We start from the raw sequence: 19,970 nt of genomic DNA, 5'->3' as shown, positions 1-19,970 counted from the left end.
AAAATTTCCATTTGGTACTCTTATATATTCTGTTTGCTGCGTGTTTAAATTTTCTTGTTGGAGAATTTTGATAACAGCTGCTTTAAAATCCTTTTCAGGGGGTGCCTGGGTGGCTCAGTCGGTTAAACATCTGCCTACAGCTCAGGTCAAGATCCCAGTGTCCTGGAATCAAGCCCCACATTGGACTCCTTGCTCAGCAGGGAGCCTACATCTCCCTTTCTCCCTGCCTGCCGCTCCCCCTGCTTATGTTCTCTCTCTCTCTCTGTAAAATAAATAAAATCTTTAAAACAAAATAAATAAAATCCTTTTTAGGGGTGCCTGGGTGGCTCAGTCAGTTGGGCGTCTGTCTTCAGCTCAGGTCCTGGGATCAAGCCCGTGTAGGGCACCCTGCTCAGTAGGGAGTCTGCTTCTCTCTCTTCTTCTGACCCTCCCCCCTGCTCATGCTTTCGCTCTGTCTCTCAAATGAATAAATAAAAAACCTTTAAAAAAATCCTTTTCAAGTAATTCCAACATCTATATCATCTTAGTGTTGACATCTACTGATTGCCTTTTCTTCATTCAAGCTGAGACTTTCATGGTTCCTGATATGACAGGTAATTTTGGATTGCATCCTAGACATTGTGATATTTTGATTGCTATTTAAATTTTTATATTTAACAGGCAGCCAACCTGTTTAGGTTTAGAGGACACACGCTGGCCCATCTTTGTTGGTTGTGGTTCAAAGATCAGATTAGTTTTCAAGCCTTGCTGTGCTATTCTGGTCCGCTCTACTTGTATGCTTCCAAGAGTCCAACCTGAAATCTGGGTGTTGTTTTAGATCAGTTTCAGTTCTGAAACTTTTTGCTGTATTGTTGCTGGTCATTTTTACACATGAGTCGCTTGGAGGTATGTATAGGATTTTGTACATGTATTTTAGAGGATTTGTTTCTCTAGCTCCCTCTTCACCATAATCCTCCCTATAGGATTGTCTGGTTGTGCTGGGGTCAGAATTCTGTTTTGTTACTCCAGGGTGGACATGGAAGACAGGGCTCCCCCCATGTTCTCCACAGCTACAGTATCGGGGTGGGGAAAGGTGCTGCTGCCTCATTAACGCAGGACGTTAATGCAAGATTGGAAGACCGAACTCTGCCCACAGTTTCTGGGCTACAGTGCCTAGTGAGGAGAGGGAGGGAGGTGGGCACCACTTTTTTTGTTGTTGTTTGCCTAAAGTAGGACATGTATGGTCAAAATGTTTTTGTCTTGGCTGAGCTGCCCTTTTCCTGGTCCTTTGTCTATAAAAGCCAGTCTTTTCTTGGCATTTTTTTGATTGTGCTCATTACTGTTTTCAGGTTCTGGGCCTCTCCAGAGCTCAGACTAGGACATATTACAAGTCAAACCAAACCAAATCAAACAAAAAGTAGGAAACTTCCTGCTGGGTCAGTCTTTATTTCCATGGTCCCTAGCCAGTCCACCTTCTTTTTTCCCCTTTTCAGAATCTTCTTTCAGTTGCTTCATGAATTTTGTCTGGGGTGCTTTTTGTTTTTGAAGTAGGGGAGAGATGCATATTCCATATTGTCCTGGCCTAGAAGACCCCATTTCAGTTTTAAATTATGAACATTAGTACATTAGTTTAAGAATATTAGTTTTTTACCTATGTACTTTTTTCTAAGTGCACAGTCTTTCATCTGCAGTTAAGTTTTGGGGAGGATTTTCCCTAATGATTACATCTCATTTTGTTTTCTTTTCTCATCCTTTTAGCTAGAACTTCTAGAACAGAAGTCAGCCTACTATGGCCTGCCTCCCATAGTTAGCCTTCTGTCTTTTTGTGTATGACATATGAGCTCAGAATGGGTTTTACATTTTTAAATGGTTGGGAAAACCTCAAAAAAAATACATGAAAATTATATTAAATATAAGTTATATTAAATTCAAATTTTAGTATTCATATATAAAGTATTATTGGAACAGAGTCACATTTATACTTTCCATATCGTCCATGGCTGCTTTCATGGCACAGCAGCAGAAGTGGGTAGTTGCAACAGAGACCATATGCCAGCCTTTTGAAGATCAATAAACCATAGTGGTGATAGCCAACGTGCCTTTCTTATTTTCCTTTAGTGATAATTGATTTCAGTGCATACTGCCTTTCAGTATGTTGTTGGCCATTAGGCTGAGATAATATTTTCAGCTGGAAGGTTATTTTGTTTCTGGTGTCTAAGGATTCCTGAGAACATTCCCTCACAAGTATGGTTTTTTTTTCTCCATTCCCTGACTTGTTGAATGCACCTGCTAGGTAAACGAGAAACCTAAGAGGAGTAGCACTGAAGACCTCTCTCTCCCTTGCCCCAAGAGCAAATCCACTATCAATGCCTGTTGAGTTTACCTCCTGAATATCTCCCTGCTTGTAATGCTTTTACATCCCTGCCAGTAGCCTTAATCTAACTGGGCTACTTATACTTACATCCTGTACTCTGTCCTCTGTACCTAGCCAGAGTGCTCATTCCCTCTTGCTTCCACTCTTGAAAGGCTTCTGAATGCTTGTAGGACAAAGAAAAATCCTCCTTTTATGGTCCTGTTCCGCATACATCTCCAGCCTTCTCTGGCACCATGCTCTTCATGCTCCAGTTACAATGGCTTCTTTCAGGCCCTGCTCCCACCATTTCTGAGACCACTTACCTAGAACTGAGTTTCCTATCCTCCTTTCCTGTTTAACTCCTGTTTATTTTTCACATTCCAGTTCAGGAATCACTGCTTTAGGGAGTCCTTGACTGAGCTTTTTTACTAGGTCAAATTTCTACTTATAGGTTCTTTGAGTCCTGTAATTCTCCTATCACTTGTCACATTTGTCCATTTGTTTAATGTTGGTTTTTTGTTCTTAGACTGTAAGTTTCATGAAGGTAGGGATTTAATAGGTTTTGCTTGTTACTATTTCATTTCTAGTACCAGGAGCAGGACCTGACATTGACATAGTAAATGCTCAATAAATTTTTTTCCCTAATGAATGCATTTAAAAAAAAAATCAGGAGTTTTACAAGTAGCTTTTTTGGCATCCATCAGGGTAATCATGTGACTTTTAATATTTTGAATTATTTTAATGAGGATTTTTATTAATATGTTCCTTAATAGCCCATGGTTACATTTCTGAAGTAAACCTCTAGCAGGCTGGAGACTCAAGAAAAAGTTAAGTTCAAAGACAAGTCTGCTGGAGAATTTTCTCTGGCTTGAGGGAGGAACAGTCTTTTTGTTCACACCTTCAATTGATTGGATACGCCTGCCCATATTATGAAGGACAGTCTGCACTAGTTTAAATGTAAATCTTGTCCGAAAATACCTTCACAGAAACGTCAGACTAATGTTTGACCAACTTGGCACCTGTATGCATCTCCTTAAACCATACTTAATCTCTGAATAAAGACAATAACAAGGTCATGCTTCCACCCAACATCATATAACTACCCTGCATACAACCAAAAGTCACTAACCTTTTCCCTAGGAGAGGATGCAGAGTCCTTAGATGTTTACTTTTCTACTTGGTAACTTGTAACTTAACTCCTGTGATGTAAAGTTAACAATACTTGAGTACTAGGATCAGATATTTAATCTGATATTTTTCCCTGAAGAAAATGTTTACATATCTATTTTCTATTGCTGTCTATTTTCTTTTTTCTCTCTTTTTAAGATTTATTTATGTATTTTTGAGAGAGAGTACACATGCTTGCACTCCAGAGTGTGGTGGAGGGAGAGAATCTCAAGCAGACTCTGCTGAACACAGAGCCTGAAATCTGGGCTCTGTCTCCCCACCCATGAGATCATGACCTGAGCTGAAATTATGAGTAGGATGCTTAACCTACTAAGCCACCCAGGTGCTCTATTATTGTCTATTTTTTGTTGCAGAAGACATTAAAAGTAGTGTAAAACAACAACCATCTAATTAGCTTACCATTCTTTGAATCGGTAAACTATGTTGGGTTAGCTGTTTGGTTCCTCTGTGGTCTTGACTACAGTCATTTGTGCAGCTGTAGTCAGCTCCTGGTTAATCTGGGACTGACTCAAGCACATGTCTGGCAGTTGGTGTTGGCTGTCTGCTGGACCTCTGTATGTAAAAAGGTCAGGGCTTTTTACATAGCCTGGGCTGCTTCATATTATGGCAACAGTGTTCCCAGAGAGCAAAATGGAAGCTGCAAGGTCTCTTGAGGTGTCAACTTGGAAGTTATACCATCACTTCTGCCGCATTTTCTTGGTTCAAGCAAGTCACAAGGCCAGCTCAAATCAAGGGGTGGGGAAATAAGCTCTATCTTTTGATAGGAGTACTAGTTTCTTGTTATAAAAGGTATGTGCAGAATTTTTATAGCCATCTTTAACAATCCGCCAGCCTTTTTTTTTTCCTTCTGACTGCTTAAAAAAAATTTTTTTTTAATTCTTTGGTTTTCAGAAATATTACTGTGGTATATAAAGACACACATTTTATTTATCTGCTTGAGGTTCTTAGGATTTCTTGAATCTGTGGCTTGATGTCTTTTGTCACTTTTGGAGAATTTTTAGCCTTTGTCTCTTCAAGTATTTCTTCTGTCTTATTTCTCTTATTCCTTTTATCTGGGACTCAAATTGTAGAATAAATAATCTCATTGTATTCTCTATATCTCTTACCATCTCTTGTATTTTTTATCCTTTTGCCTCCCTTTGCTTTATCATAGATACTTCCATTTCACTAATTCTCTCTTCAGCTGTATTTTATCTGTTCTTAAATCCATCTGTCGAGATGTTTATGTCAGCTATTGTATTTTCTCAGTTTGAGAATTTCTGTTTGGTCTTTTTTTTTTTTTTTTTTTTTTTTAGTTCTGCCCCCCCTCCCCTTTTTAATAATGGTGTTAATTCTTGGCTGAAATTCTTAATGCTGTGGTACTGTTCTTGTCTATTTTCTACTGATTCTCATGTTATTTCCTCATGGACCAGACATGGTATTTTTTAAATTGTTTGTAAAAATAATTTGAGACTTAGGATGATATCTTTTTTTAGAGAGGATTTACATTTGTTTCTGGCCTTGCCTAGAGGTCTTGAATCATTTTAATCCAGTTTTAGGGCTTGAGATTCTTTTAAATAGGAGTTTAGTCCCTACTTTAGTCCACTGTCTGGGATATCTATTATGTGTGGGGCACTTTGCTAGTGCTAGGTAGGTTCTGTGAGCTGAGCAGGCATGGTCTTTAATCTACACTGGAGACAGAGTTTTGATTAAATGACAGATAAATGTATATACAATCAAGTTCTGTGAAAACAATGAAAAGGTTGCTGTGGTAGTGAATATTTGGAGTGGGGAGGATATGAAAATGGTCCTACCATAACTAACTTCAGCAGATTTCGTTTAAGCTGAGACCTGACTGATGTTGAAAGAACTGAGACCAGAAGCTCCCAGACAGAAGCAATTGCCAATATAAAGACTGAATAACACCCCAAAAAGTGGGGGTAGAGGCAGGGGCGGTAGTTGAGATTAATTCAGAATTATATTAATGAGTTCTGGGAGATGTCCCCTATCCCCCACCATTTTTCTCCCAATTTCCTTCAGAAGATTAGTGAATTAGGAGTTGATGAATTTAGGCTCTAGATCTAGCTCTGTGATTTTTTTTCTTTTTCAAGATTTTATTTGAGAGAATGAGAAAAGAGTGGGGTGAAGGGCAGAGGGAGAAGCAGACTCCCCCATGAGCAGGAAGCCTGACGCAGGACTTGATCCAGGGACTCCCAAGATCATGACCTGAGCCAAAGGCAGATGCTTAACCAACTGAGCCACCCAGGCACCCTAGCACTGTGATCTTGCACTAGTTACCTGATTATTCATTCAAAGCAAAACGGATGGAGGGAAGGGAGGAAGGTGAGGATACCACATGGAAGTGAGATGGGAAGTAATGAAAGGAGTACGTGAGGAGAGAGACCATGTCAGGTTTCTTCATATTCCTCACAGTGTTTACACAGTTTAGCACATGCAGTAGGCATTCTTTAAGTGCCTGTTGATTTAACAAAATTAAAACAGATCAGAGAAATTTTTTTAATGGGGAATTAATCATAGAAGAGAAGAATGAGGTAAGAATTTTCCATCTTGCCCTCCAGTTAAAGGAAAGAGAGTAAATGAATCAAAATGAAGAAAGACCATTTTTATCTACCTCCTGGATGATATGAGTTCTACTGACGAACCTGAAATGTTTTGGGTAACATGAGAAAGGTAGGTAAGAAAACACTTGAGATGTGAGCTCCTCAAGGGCAGGAGCTTTTCTCTCTCCATCCTTGTGTGGTACAGGACAAGGAACTTAGTTGAACAAATGAGCAAATGATTGGTTCCCCACTTTGAAGGAACTTAGGCGGTCCTTGCTTTACAGGACAGGTCTACCATCCATTTGCTTTGTATAAAGTCCAGGAAGAGATTCCTCTCATAATATTATTAGCCCCAACTTCTGATCTGATTGATGGATTATAGAACTTAAATTTCCTCAAAGTCCAGCAGTCAGAGAACACATTGTTACTCTGAGGTAAACAAGAGTATACCTCTCAGAGCCTTATGAAGTATATTCTATTTCTGGCCACAGACTGTAGGTCTTGAGCTGATATTTGAGAGGGAAAGATTGGAACTTAGTAACTGAGTTATACTCCCTGTATCTTAACTTTCCAACCATTATGTAAGGCTTTCTTTTTCTAGAAAGAGACTAATGTGGAATGAGAATTAATTCTCGTCAGTAAATGCAAAGCTTTAAGTAGGTCATCTGACTTTGCTATTGTGCACCACATTCACCCTGGTTATAAAAGGGCCTTTCATGAGTTTTTTAGGCTTTCATCACTCCCAGACTCTCTACAGGCATTGTGAAAGAATTAAACTACCCTCCCCCTGCAACGCCTGTCTCCTGGACTCTTTCGTAGAGTACACACTGCACCATGTGTAGCTCAGCAGGGACCCTTTGCAGACACTGAGTATATGAACAGTCCTCCTTCCAGATAAGAGATTTCAGTATTGATTAGTGTCACAGCATAGAAATTAGTGTCTGCCAGTATCTCATACTGACTTGGCAGCCTAATTTTTGCCAAGTTTGTAGGCCAAAATTTAAATGTCTATATTAAAATTATTTTTTTTAAAGATTTATTTGTTAGAGCGCACAAGCAGAGGGGGAGCGGCAGGCAAAGGGAGAAGCAGGTTCCCTACTGAGCAAGGAGCCCGATGCAGGACTTGATCCCAGGACTCCAGAATCATGACCTGAGCCGAAGGTAGACGCTTAACCAACTGAGCCAGCCAGGTCCCCCCCCCTTTTAAAGATTTTATTTATTTGTCAGAGATAAAAATTATTTTTATATAAAATTTGCCTCTAGATAATTTCTGTTTAATCAGTTGGATAGGAGGCTGATGACTGCTTCAAATCTACAATTTTTTTTAAAGGAGAGAATCAGCACTGCAGGCTTAAATAAGTTTTGCCTACAAGAGTAGAGGAAGAAAGTAAACATGGAATTATGGAGGGGTATTTAGCAAGCTGCTTGTGGCATAATCTGGGGGTAGTAAATGATTTGCATTGTGCTGGTGTTGAGACTCCTACATCTCAGGGAAACTATAACTATATAGGGTTAACAATACTTACTGATTTTTCAAGGACTATATAACCTGTCAATTATAATAGATTCCAAATGATCCTGGTGAAATTAGTCTCTTGGGGCCTTCCAGTTTACCTGTTGTTGCCACTATAAGATATTCTCTGACATCTTCTGAATTTTTAGTCACTTTAGTCCTTTATTTTTTTGAATCATCTTTAGTATCTACCAACCATTCCTATAAAAGATAGACTCTGGTTCAGCAGTTCAGCTATTTTCTTGCCAGTACTCAACCCTATTGCTTATAGTTCTGTTACATTTAGGCAGCAAACCTTAATTCTGGGTTTTCCAAACCATTACTGCTTAGAGAATTTTCCAAAAAAGAATTCTTCTTTTTTATTTATTTTATTTTATTTTATTTTATTTATGTTATTTTATTTTATGCTATTTTATTTATTTGACAGAGAGACACAGCCAAAGAGGGAACACAAGCAGGGCGAGTGGGAGAGGGAGAAGCAGGCTTCCCACGGAGCGGGAAGCCAGCCTGACGTGGGGCTCGATCCCAGGACCCTGGGATCATGACCTGAGCCAAAGGCAGACGTTTAACGACTGAGCCACCCGGGCGCCCCCCAAAAAAGAATTCTTGAAAAGTGGGTCTCATCTCAGCTGGGCCCTTTTCTTTGATTTCCTGCCGTTTTCTGCAGCAGCAGTGTTAATCTTAACACTTCTCTTACAACTTTATCCCACTGTCTTCCCCTCTTTTTTAGCCTTTGACTTTGCTACATTCTTCACAGGAAATCTCAGAGATGACAGATTGAAACTCCTTCAATTTTCCATTCTTTCTCTTATCTCTTCTACCTTCTTTTCGTTCCCACTAAGTCCTCCTTAGCATTTACATTTGATTAGTTCTCTCTTAACCTAACAAACCCTTTTCCAGTGCAAATCAGTGGCTAGTTTTGCTAGGGTATAAAAATCCTTTCTCTAGTCAACTTGGTACCCAACCCCCCATTGTTTCTTAGGATTTGCCTGTAGGTTGTTGTGGGTTTTCTGTGTAAATGATTGTATTTCCTGCAAAAAAAACATATCCTATCTAATTTTTTTAATTTTTATTTATTTAGAAAGAGAGCATGCACATAAGGGGGGGGCAGAGGGAGAGGGAGAGAGAGAGAATCTCAAGTGGACTTTGTGAGGAGCATGGAGCCCAACACAGGACTGGATCTCACAACCCCGAGATCATGACCTGAGACGAGATCAAGAGTCGGACTAACCAACTGAGCCACCCAGGTGCCCCTGTATCCTATCTAATTTTTATGATTCTGTTTCTTATTGCTGAGGCTAGGACCTCTCATAAATTTTTTTAAAAAGATTTATTTATTTATTTTAGACAGAGCGAGGGCATGAGCAGGAGAGGCAGAGGGAAAGGGAGAGAGAATCTCAAGCAGACTCCACACTGAGCACGGAGCCCAAGGTGGGGCTCAGTCTGAGGACTCTGAGATCATAACCTAAGCCAAAACCAAAAGTCAGACACTTAACTGACTGTGCCACCCAGGTGCCCCTCTCATAAATTATTGAATAGTAGAAGTGATAATGGGTCTTCTTGTCTTATTCCTAATTTTAAAGGGAATGCTTTCAGTGTTTCCTTACTGAAGATGATAGCTGCACAGTGTTAGGGTTGTTGTTTTAAAAGAGGAACTGTTTTATCATGTGAAGGAAGTCTTCTGTTCCTAATTCAGAGGGGTTTTTAAAAATCATAAATTCATGTGTTTTTATCCAGTATTTCCTCTACAACAATTGAAATGATTATATGATCTTTCTTCTTTATTATAGATTTTATATCCACACATATTTGTACACTTTGGATAAACTCAGATTGATTATGGTTTGTCTTTTTTATATACCAGATTCAATTTGTTAGTAATTTGTTTAAGATTTTTGAATCTATGTTATTATTGAGTGGAAGAGGGACTGTAATTTATTTTCTTGTAATGTTTTTGTTTAATTTTAGTGCCAAGTTTCACTTACCTCTTAGAATGAATTGGATATTATTCCCTCTTTTTTTTTCTCATCTATCATCTTGGCATAGTGTTTTGTTTGTGAGGAAAACTTTAACTTGTGATTCAGCTTCTTTAACAGTTATAAGAACATTCAGGTTTTTTATTTTTTTTTTTTTTTTTAAGATTTTATTTATTTATTATCAGAGAGAGAGAGAGGTAGAGGGAGAAGCAGGCTCCCTGCTGAGCAGGGAGCCCGATGCGGGACTCGATCCGAGGACCCTGGGATCATGACCTGAGCCAAAGGCACACACTTAACCATCTGAGCCACCCAGGCACCCAGGTTTTTTATTTCTAAGCTAATTTTAAGTTCCGTTTTTCTAGAGATTTGTCCATTTCTTTAAGTTTTCAAAATTATTTGCCTGTAGTTGTTGATAATAGGCTCAGTTTTCATCTGCTATATTTGTAGTTATTTCCATTTCTTATAATATTTGTGCCTTCTCTTTTTATCTATTTTGTTAATTTGTCAAAGAACCATCCTTTGGCCTTTTTAAAATTTTTATTGTATATTGTCTGTATTGATTATTTCTGTAATTTTAAACAGCTTTATAATTGACATACAATAAACTATACACATTTAAAGTATAAAATTTATTAAGTTTTGACATATGTATGTGGTGAAACCATCGCCACAGTCGAGAGTGTGAACATATCCATCATTTTTCTTGTGCCCCTTTGTAATCCTCCCTCTTGCTGATGCCCACTCCTCTGTCCCTAAGCAACTACTGATCTGTTTCTGTCGCTCTAGATTAGCTTGTATTTGCTAGGGATTTATATAAATGAAATAAGGCATTATTGTATTAACTATTTGTTTTTGATGCTTTGACATCTAGGGCCTCCCTTACCCTAAAGAGACTGCCCCTCTCAGGGTTAGCCAGTTTCTAGAGATCATAAACAGCTCACCTGCTAGTGTGCCTTTCATATGCAAACCAGCCAATTCAGATCCCATACCCCAACCACCTCCTCCTTTATAGGGCTTTCACATTCTAGGTCACTATCTGCCCATTCACCCCCAGACCAGGTACCAGGCAATTAGAGATAGCCTCTAAACCCAGAGTTTATTCAGATTAGCTAATCCTAACCTTTTTGCTTTGCCTCGCCTCTGCCTGTTTCTTTCTGCAGAAGCCACAATAGCCGAATAACTGTTCTTACTCATGTTGTCTCCTTACTCCCCCTGCTTCCTAACCAACCCTGGTGCTTCATGTGGCCCCTGTATGGCGTGGCATGCCACCTTCTCGGGAATTGTGAATAACAAACTCTTTTCAATGGCAGTCATCTGATTTGTTGGTCTCGTCATAACTGAATAATAATAAAACCTGTGTTTTTTTTTTTTTTTAAAGATTTTATTTATTTATTTGAGAGAGAGAGAATGAGAGAGCACATGAGAGGGGGGAGGGTCAGAGGGAGAAGCGGTCTCCCTGCCGAGCAGGGAGCCCGATGTGGGACTCGATCCCGGGACTCCAGGATCATGACCTGAGCCGAAGGCAGTCGCTTAACCAACTGAGCCACCCAGGCGCCCCTAAAACCTGTGTTTTTTTTTGTTTTGTTTTTTTTAAAGATTTTATTTATTTATTTGAGAGAGAGAGAATGAAAGACAGAGAGCATGAGAGGGAGGAGGGTCAGAGGGAGAAGCAGACTCCCCGCCGAGCAGGGAGCCTGACGCGGGACTCGATCCCGGGACTCCAGGATGATGACCTGAGTCGAAGGCAGTCGCTTAACCAACTGAGCCACCCAGGCGCCCTAAAACCTGTGTTTTAAAACAAGTATTTACTCTTTTGTTTCTTAGCATAATTATTTTGAGATTCATCCATGTTGTTGTGTATATCAGTAGTTCATTCATTTTTATTGCTGAGTGATATTCTCTTACATGGATATAACAGAATTTGTTTACTGATATACTGATGGACTTTGGGGTTGTTTCCAATTTTCAGCTATTACAAATAAAGCTTCTGTGAACATTAGTGTACAAGCTTTTGTATGAACGTACATTCTTCTTGGATAAATACCCAAGAGTGGAATGGTTGGATTGTATGGCAGGTTTATGTTTAACTTTTTAAGAAACTGACAAATGATTTTTCAAACAGGTTATACCATTTTACATTCCCATGAGCAGTGTGAGGGTTGTGATTTCTTCATATCCTTGACAATACTTGATATTATCAGTCTTTTAATTTTAGCCACTTTAGTGTGGTATTTTGCGTTTTATTCTGCATTTCCATAATGATTAATGATTTGTAACATATTTCATGTGCTTGTTTGCCTTACATATATCTTCTTTGGTGAAAATGTCTCTTCAGATTTTTTTCTTGTTATTTTATTGGGTTGCTTATTTTCTTATTGTTGTCTATATAATATAAAATTTACCATTTTAACCATTTTTAAGTGTATAGTACGGCATTAAGTTCCTCACATTGTTGGGTAACCATTATCACTGTCCATCTCTAAAACTTTTTATCCTGCAAAACTGAAATTCTGTACCTATTGAGCAACTCTTCACATTCTCCCCTCCCTGCCCCCCCCCAACAACCCCTGGTAACCACTATTCTGCTTTCTGTCTGTATGAATTTGACCATATTCTTTTTTTTTTAAAGATTTTATTTATTTATTTGACAGAGAGAGACACAGTGAGAGAGGGAACACAAGCAGGGGAGTAGGAGAGGGAGAAGCAGGCTTCCTGCTGAGCAGGGAGCCCGATGTGGGGCTCGAACCCAGGACCCTGGGATCATGACCTGAGCTGAAGGCAGACACTTAACGACTGAGCCACCCAGGCGCCCCAGACCATATTCTTAATATAAATGAAATCACACGGTATTTGTCCTTTTGCAACTGGTTTATTTCTTTTCTTCTTCTTTTTTTTTTAAGATTTTATTTATTTATTTGAGAGAGAGAGAATGAGAGACAGAGAGCACGAGAGGGAAGAGGGCAGAGGGAGAAGCAGACCCCCTGCTGAGCAGGGAGCCCGATGCGGGACTCGATCCCGGGACTCCAGGATCATGACCTGAGCCGAAAGCAGTTGCTTAACCAACTGAGCCACCCAGGCGCCCAACAACTGGTTTATTTCATTTATTATTGTGTCTTCACGGGTCATCCATATGGTAGCATATGTCAGAATTTTCTTTTTAAGGCCGAATACTCCAGTGTATGTATATACCACATCTTGTTTATCCATTCTTCTGTCAGTGTATACTTAGGTTGCTTCTACCTTTTGGCTGTTGTGAATAATGCTGCCATAAACATTGGTGTACAAAATATCTGTGTGAGTTCCTGCTTTCAGGTCTTTGGGGTATATACCCAGAAGTAGAATTGCTCTATCATATGGTAATTCTGTATTTTTTTTTTTGAGTAATCACCTTACTGTTTTCCACAGTGACTGCACCATTTTACATTTCCACCGACAGTGCACAGGTTTCCAGTTTCTCCACATCCTTGTCAACACATGTTATTTTCCCCTTTTTATCTTTCTCTTTTTTTTCTTTTAAGTAATAGCCATTCTAATGGGCATGGAAGTGGTGTCTCGGTATGGTTTTGACTTGCATTTCTCTAAGGATTAGTGATTTGAGCATCTTTTTGTATTTTTATTGGCCATTTTTCTTCCCTGGAGAAATGTCTGTTCATGTCCTTTGCCCATTTTTTAATCGGCTTGGCTTCTTTGGTTGTTGAGTTGTAGGAGTTCTTTATATATTCTGATTTTCAATTCCTTATCAGGTGATTTGCACATGTTTTCTCCCATCTGTTGGTTTTCTTTTTATTCTTTTGATAGTGATCCTTGATTGATGCACAGCTGTTTTTAATTTTGATGAAGTCCAGCTTACCTGTTTTTTTGTTTTGTTGAACTGTGCTTCTAGTGCCATATTTTAAAAAGCATTGCCAAATCAAGTGCCATGGAGCTCCCCCCCCCCATATTTTCTTCTAAGAGTTTTACAGTGTTAGCCCTTATGTTTAGGTCTTTGATCCATTTTCAGAGACCCAATGGTCTTTGAACCATTGTTCAAAGGCTAGGTGTTAGGGAACCAACTTCATTTTTTTTGCATGTGGATACAGTATCCAGTTTTCCCAGCACCATTTGTTGAAAAGGCTGTCCTTCCTCCATTTTTGCATCCTTGTCAAAAATATTTGGGTATATTTGTGTGTGTTTCTGGTTTTGTTTTATTTCATAGGTCTGTAATTTATCCCTTTGCTAATACCACACTGTCTTAACTATGGTATCTGTATACTAAGTCTTAACATTGGGTAAATGGATTTCTCCCATTTTATTCTTCCTTTTCAAAATTGCCCCTGGTTTGTTTTTGTTACTTTATGCATGTAACTGTACTATACTTTGGTTTCATATATCCATTAATTTATTCCAAGGTGTGCTTAAATAGAGCAAATACTTTTCCACATTCTTCTTTGTCTTAATCAATCTGCAATATAAATTTATACCAAACTAATTTGTTTATTGAAGTAATCTGATTGACTTCCTTGCCTCCAGGCTCATCTCTCTCCAGGCCCCAAAACTTAATCTTGCCTTAGGTGTAACTTAATCTTTTTTATACCTTTGGTAGTCCTGAATTTCATCAGTGGAAGTGAGCATCTCTTCAGGGTTTCAGACTTTTGCTAATTTTGGGGAAGGGGGGTCCTTTTCCCTTTGTTTTGGACCTCTCTGCCACATTGCCTTAAGAGAAGACCTATAGTAATGAAAGTTGATTTCTGGTGTACTAGGCCTTCTTCAGAAGCCTTCAGCAGGTTTTCAAGCTCTGTTCTCTCCCTGGCAAGTATTCAGTGTGCTGTTCCTACCCCACCCTCTCTTGATGGCATATATCAGTTTTCTACTCATCCAAACCCACCTACTCCTGCCTCCTGCGCTTGTCAGATGTCTCTTGCCTGGCTCTCTCATTGCTGCTTTCGTCACTCTTACAGCTGTCTTCTTCCTTTCTTTGGCTTACTGCCTGACTTCCGTGGCAGCTGCTCTGTCATTGCTTGTCTGCCATTCTGCCCCTTCTCCCACCCTCATACCGCGCACCCCTGCCCCATGTAGATACGTCATGTGCATTCTCCATGTTCAGAACTAAGCTTATCACCTTCTCCATGGTATGTCACGTCCCCAGAGTGGTCATCCTCCTGCTTCTAGCATTATGATTCACCTAAGTCAGACACCTGGACCCTCCTTACCTCTGGCATCTCATTGTTAAGTCTTCAGTTCTACCCCTGTGAAAGGGTTCCTGGATCCAGTTCAACGTGTGTGTGTGTGTGTCTCGCTTTGCCACACCAGCAAACAATTTTTGAACACCAGCATTGTGTTCAAGAATTCAACCCAATTCTGACACTATCTACTCGGAGATAGAATCAGATTCCACAGGTAAAGGGCTCAGTCCCGTAGGACCGCCCTCTGGTTCAGACGACCGGCTACCAATTGGTGGTTCCATTGACCCCCTCCAACTCAGGATGCCAGTCACAAGGCCAGGTTATTACCTCTACTTCTGACCAACTGGCTGTAAATCAAAGGTTCCCAGGACCTTGGGCTTGATTAATTTACCATAACAGGTCACAGTACTCAGGAAAACCTGTTTACTCACTAGATAATTGATGTATTACAAAAGATATTACAAGATACAAATCAACAGCCGGATGAAAAGATAACATTGGCGAAGTCCCAAGCAAAGGAGCTTCTGTGTTTGTGGAACTTGGGGCTTGGCAGAGTGGCAAATGGAAGTATTCTAGTTTCCCAGTGTGGAAGCTCTCTGAACCCCCTTCTTTTTTGTTTTTTATAGAGACTTCATTACATGGGCACAGTTGATTAATTCATCGGTCATTGGTGATTGATTCAACCTCTAGCTGCTCTTCCCAAGAAATCAGGGTGGGACTGAAAGTTCCAACTTTCTATTCACGGTTGGTCCCCCTCACAACCAGTCTCCATTCTTAGGTGCTTTGCAAAAGTCACCTTCATTAATATAAACCCAGTTATGGTGGAAAGGCTTTATTATGAATTATAAAACACACATTTCACCTTTATGGCTGTGAAGCATTTTTAGGAACTGAGGGCAAGAGACAATATACAACAAAAGATCCTCCTTGTTCTTGTCTCTCAGGACATTTTAAGGGTTTGGGAGCTGTGAGCCAGGAACTGTGAATGAAGATCAAATATATCTGAGAAATATATTTTGGTCATCTGAATGACCAAATATATATATATATATATTTATATATATATATATTTTTTATTGAAGTATATTTGACACACAATGTTACATTAGTTTCAGGTATACAACAGTGTGATTCATCAAGTCTCTACATTTATGTGTATTTCTTATAAATCACAATGTCATGCCCTGTAAATCCTCTTATCAGAGTCTCTAGATACTCCTGCCCTGCCCTGAGGTCCTCCTGGTTTATTGGCTAGATTACTCTTGAAGGCTTCAATCAGTGGCCCTCCTAACCTCAAACCCCACCAGTTAGTTGATCCTCCACCCTGCTGTCATTTTTTCTGAAATCCAAATTATTCCAGTCATTCTCTTTGTGCTAAAGCCTTTGGTGGTTCCTTAGTGTGTTCAGTGCAAGATCAAAACTTTTTATTGTGGGGGCACCTGGTTGGCTCAGTCAGTTGAGCAGCCGGCTCTTGGTTTCAGCTGGGGTCATGATCTCAGGGTCGTGGGATCGAGCCCCGTGTCAGGCTCTGTGCTCGGCCCCGAGTTGGCTTGAGATCCTCTTCCTCTGCCCCCTACCCAACCTGCGTGCCAACATGCACACATATACACGCACACTCTCTCTCTCAAATAAATAAAATAAATCTTTAAAAACTTTTTATTGTGGCATATAAGCCCCTCCAGGATCTAATCACTGCTTCTGGTCACCTCACTGCCTGCAGTACTTCCACATATCCTCACAGACCCCAGTCTTTCAGGTCTGTCATTTTCACATTCATTTAATGCATACTTACTGAGGTCCTGCTTGATGCCCTTACCCAGCTCTTTGCCATTCCTGGAACCAGATAGGTTTATTCAAGCCTCCAAGTCCTCTCACTTGAAGGACTGTTTCTGACCATTTTCTTAGCTCACTACTCTTTATCCTCCCAAGTTCAGCTCAAGCATTACCTCCCCTGAAAATTCCTTCTCTGGTCTGCAGTTTCACCACCTTAATGTTAATCAGCTAACATTATTTATGGCAGGTGATAATTAAGAGTTTGAACAAACTGTGCCTCACTACTGGCGAGGGAACTACTGGATGACAGTGTCCATATCTAATCTGTCTGGTGGTATTCCCAACATTAGGTAAAGCGTGAAGGCAAGGACATGAGCTTTTGAGTTTTTAAAAGCCTTGATTTGGAATCCTAATAGCCACTCAATAGGTATGTGGCCTTGAGGAAATTCCTTAACCTCTGTGATCTTAAGATTCTTCATCTGTAGAATGGAAAAAGGAGATCTAACTCATCAGGTGGTTGTGAGGATTAAATGCATTAAAGTATATAGAATGCCTGGTACTAGTGCCAAGCACATAGCGGCAACCAAGGATTGTAGTTGCAAAAATAGTTTTTGTTCTTAATAATAAATAATATAATGTTGATTGAGTGAACAATTAGCTGAAGGAATTGAATCCTCCTTCTAGGTGCCTTTTACTCAAATCAGAGAACCCGAACAGCTCTAGGAGAAGGCCTGGGCAGAGCTTAACACTCCTAGCTGCCACTTCTTTGTTTCTCCCACACCTGAGAGACATCCTCAGTAAGACTGAGAGTGGAACACATATCTTTCTCCCCGAGAGCTTCATCTCCATGAAAGAGGTGAGTTTACTTAAGACTAGTACTTGAACAGTCATAATATATTGAATATCTGAAAATCAGTGATTGATTAATGTGAGCACATTTAAAACATTCACTGCCCCTTTGCTTAGAAATATATAAAATGGAAATAATAATCAGTTTTAGTTGGCATTAGGAAGATTAATCTGTTTCTACATTTGTCTTTACGCTTTTTTTTTTTTAAGATTTAGTTATCTATTGTGGGGGGGAGGGGCAGAAGGAGAGAGAGTCTTAAGCAGATTTCCTCACTGAGCAAGGAGCCCAACGCAGGGCTTGAACTCATGACCCCAAGATCAAGACCTGAGCCAAAACCAAGAGTCCGTCATCTAATGAACTGAGCCACCCAGGTGCCCCTAGTCTTTACAGTTTTAAAAGAACAGATCATGATAAGATTTGTGAAGAGAAGTCAGGTAGCCCTGGATTTGAATTCTACTTACACAATTTAACAGCTATGTGATCATCTTTCAATTTCTTTATCTGCAAAATGGGAGTTAAGAAGAGTATGTAATTTATAGAGTTGCTATGAGATTTAACGGAGATAAAATGCCAAATATTGAGATAATTTGTACCTGACACTTGATCACATTTTATTAGTGCTAATGTATTGAATATTGAATGCTTAACTTGGAATAGATATTCTCTTAATGGAAGCTATCACAGCCAACGTCTACACTCTTGGCAATGTGCAGATTGGCTGAGCTTTCCTTTGCTGGTGGGGGCTTCACAATATTGATTCCTTGAAATATTTTTTCTTTAGCAAATGAATGCAGCATTGTACTTACTAGCAAGAGGGCTGAGAAAAATACATTCCAGAACACCTTCATTCCCATTCCTAGATCATCACAAGTCATAATATTAAGAGTTAGTCTTCTTATTCCTTATAACTAGCTGTATCAGGATTGGAGTCAGTTGTATAGATCAGAAAATAAAATAGGTTTTTTTCTTTCTCATATATATGAAATAAAAATAAGCAGGACTGGTATTGCAATTAGTGTCATCAGAGAACTTGATTTCTTTCTAGCTCTCTATTCTGCTATCCTTAGGTCACTTCAGGGTCCATAAAGGCTGCCGGGGCTCCAATGATCACATCTAAATTCCAGATTACAGGAGGAAGGAATGGGGTGAGTGGCGGGGGCAACCCCTTCCTTCCCTTTAAAACCACCTTCCTAGAAATCTCATCATACAGTTTAGCTTATAACTCCTTGGCCAGGATTTAGTCACTTGTCCGCAACTAACTTAGAAAGGGGCGTGTTCTTCCCTAGTATTAGCACCCAGTTTTCTTCCTTCTTCCTCTTAGGAGAGGATGACATGTCTTTCGGGACCTCTCAGGGTCCAGTGACAGGGAGTGTATGTTTGGGCAAGGAGTGTTTCTCTTTAGCCTAAAGCCAAAGTAATCTTTTCTCTAGCAGATATTCAGTATGCCTGTAATGGTGCAAGTTGAATATCTGGAATAATTTAGCCCTGAAATGCATGTAAGGATCTATAATTGACTGCTTATAAAGTTAACATCCAAGATTTCTGTAGTTCCAGAGGAACACCCCCACCCCCAAAGGTACATAGCACTGTAAGTTGCAGTAACACCAGTATCAGCATCATAGGGTTGGGGAGGGTTAAGTGAGAGGAGGCATACAGAGTGTGCAGTGCACGTGGGGCTTTGAGACCTGAGGGGAAGTGTACGTGATTTAATAGCTAGTGAGCACTGCCCGCCATCCATGTCTTCACCACTGAGTGCAGAGCCTCCACACGTTTCCATAGAGAGAATGTCTCAGATGTACGCTGAATTTGAATTTTAAGAACATTTAGGAAATGCGCTTAGACCCTCAAAATCAGGAAAACAGCAGTTATAGTTTTTTAGAATTTCATTTGTCATATATCCTAGGGCTTTTAAGTATTGCCAGTGGCATCTTGGTTTTCCTCTGTTGTTAGAATGTTAAACTTTCCTGACTGAGCACCCTAATGTATGTGCAGTGGAACCAAATTTTTTTTTTTTATTAAAGATTGTATTTATCTTTTTGCCAGAGAGAGAGAGAGTGGGAGAGTACAAGCAGGGGGAGTGGCAGGCAGAGGGAGAAGCAGGCTCCTCGCTAAGCAAGGAGCCCGATGTGGGACTTGATCCCAGGACCCTGAGATCATGACCTGAGCCGAAGGCAGACGCTAAACCATCTGAGCCACCCAGGCGCCCCCCCAATTTTTTTTTTAACTAAGAAATGCTTTTGTGATGAAATAAGGACTGTATATTGACCCTTTTTCTGGGTGTGGTAGAATAGGAGGGAAAACACAATGTGTGTGCCATTGTGTCTGATAAATCGGGGAACTGCCCAGACTTCATGACTCATCTCCCAGAGCCTCCCTGCTCAGTTATTCTTTAACTTACAGTTAACCAAAGGATTATGATTCACAAGTGCTTTTTGAAAAATGAACAATGTATAAATTTGAGTTTCTTCCATTATCTTGGTTTTCCTGAAATATGTAATTCTGTCTTTACTCAGGCCAGTCTTGCCTAATCAAAAATGATGTATGTGACAGAGGAAGAAATCATATACAATTAACTCTTACTTAACAAAAGCAAACAGAAAGACTGGCAAAAAGAATTTATATATATATATATATAT

At 39.8% G+C, this 19,970-nt stretch overlaps 1 protein-coding gene across 3 annotated transcripts in view; it reads left to right on the top strand.

The window, feature by feature from the left end:
• Positions 1-19,970, top strand: part of PTPRA (protein tyrosine phosphatase receptor type A) — a 157,711-nt gene that overhangs the window by 61,519 nt on the left and 76,222 nt on the right. For 2 of the 3 annotated variants that reach the window (XM_021689139.2, XM_021689137.2), the window contains exon 1: positions 17,241-17,340. The exons of the other annotated variant lie outside the window; for it this stretch is intronic. In XM_021689139.2, the coding sequence (XP_021544814.1) occupies positions 17,332-17,340 (9 nt within the window). In that variant the 5' untranslated portion in view covers positions 17,241-17,331. Of the gene's footprint in view, positions 1-17,240; positions 17,341-19,970 lie in introns of those variants that run through there. 3 annotated transcript variants of the gene reach the window in all.

The sequence above is a fragment of the Neomonachus schauinslandi genome, chromosome 10 (genome assembly GCF_002201575.2).
Source record: "Neomonachus schauinslandi chromosome 10, ASM220157v2, whole genome shotgun sequence".
NCBI classification, from domain to species: domain Eukaryota; kingdom Metazoa; phylum Chordata; class Mammalia; order Carnivora; family Phocidae; genus Neomonachus; species Neomonachus schauinslandi.
The sequence above is the reverse complement of the archived record's forward strand: the minus strand, read 5'-3'. Positions and strand labels throughout refer to the sequence as shown.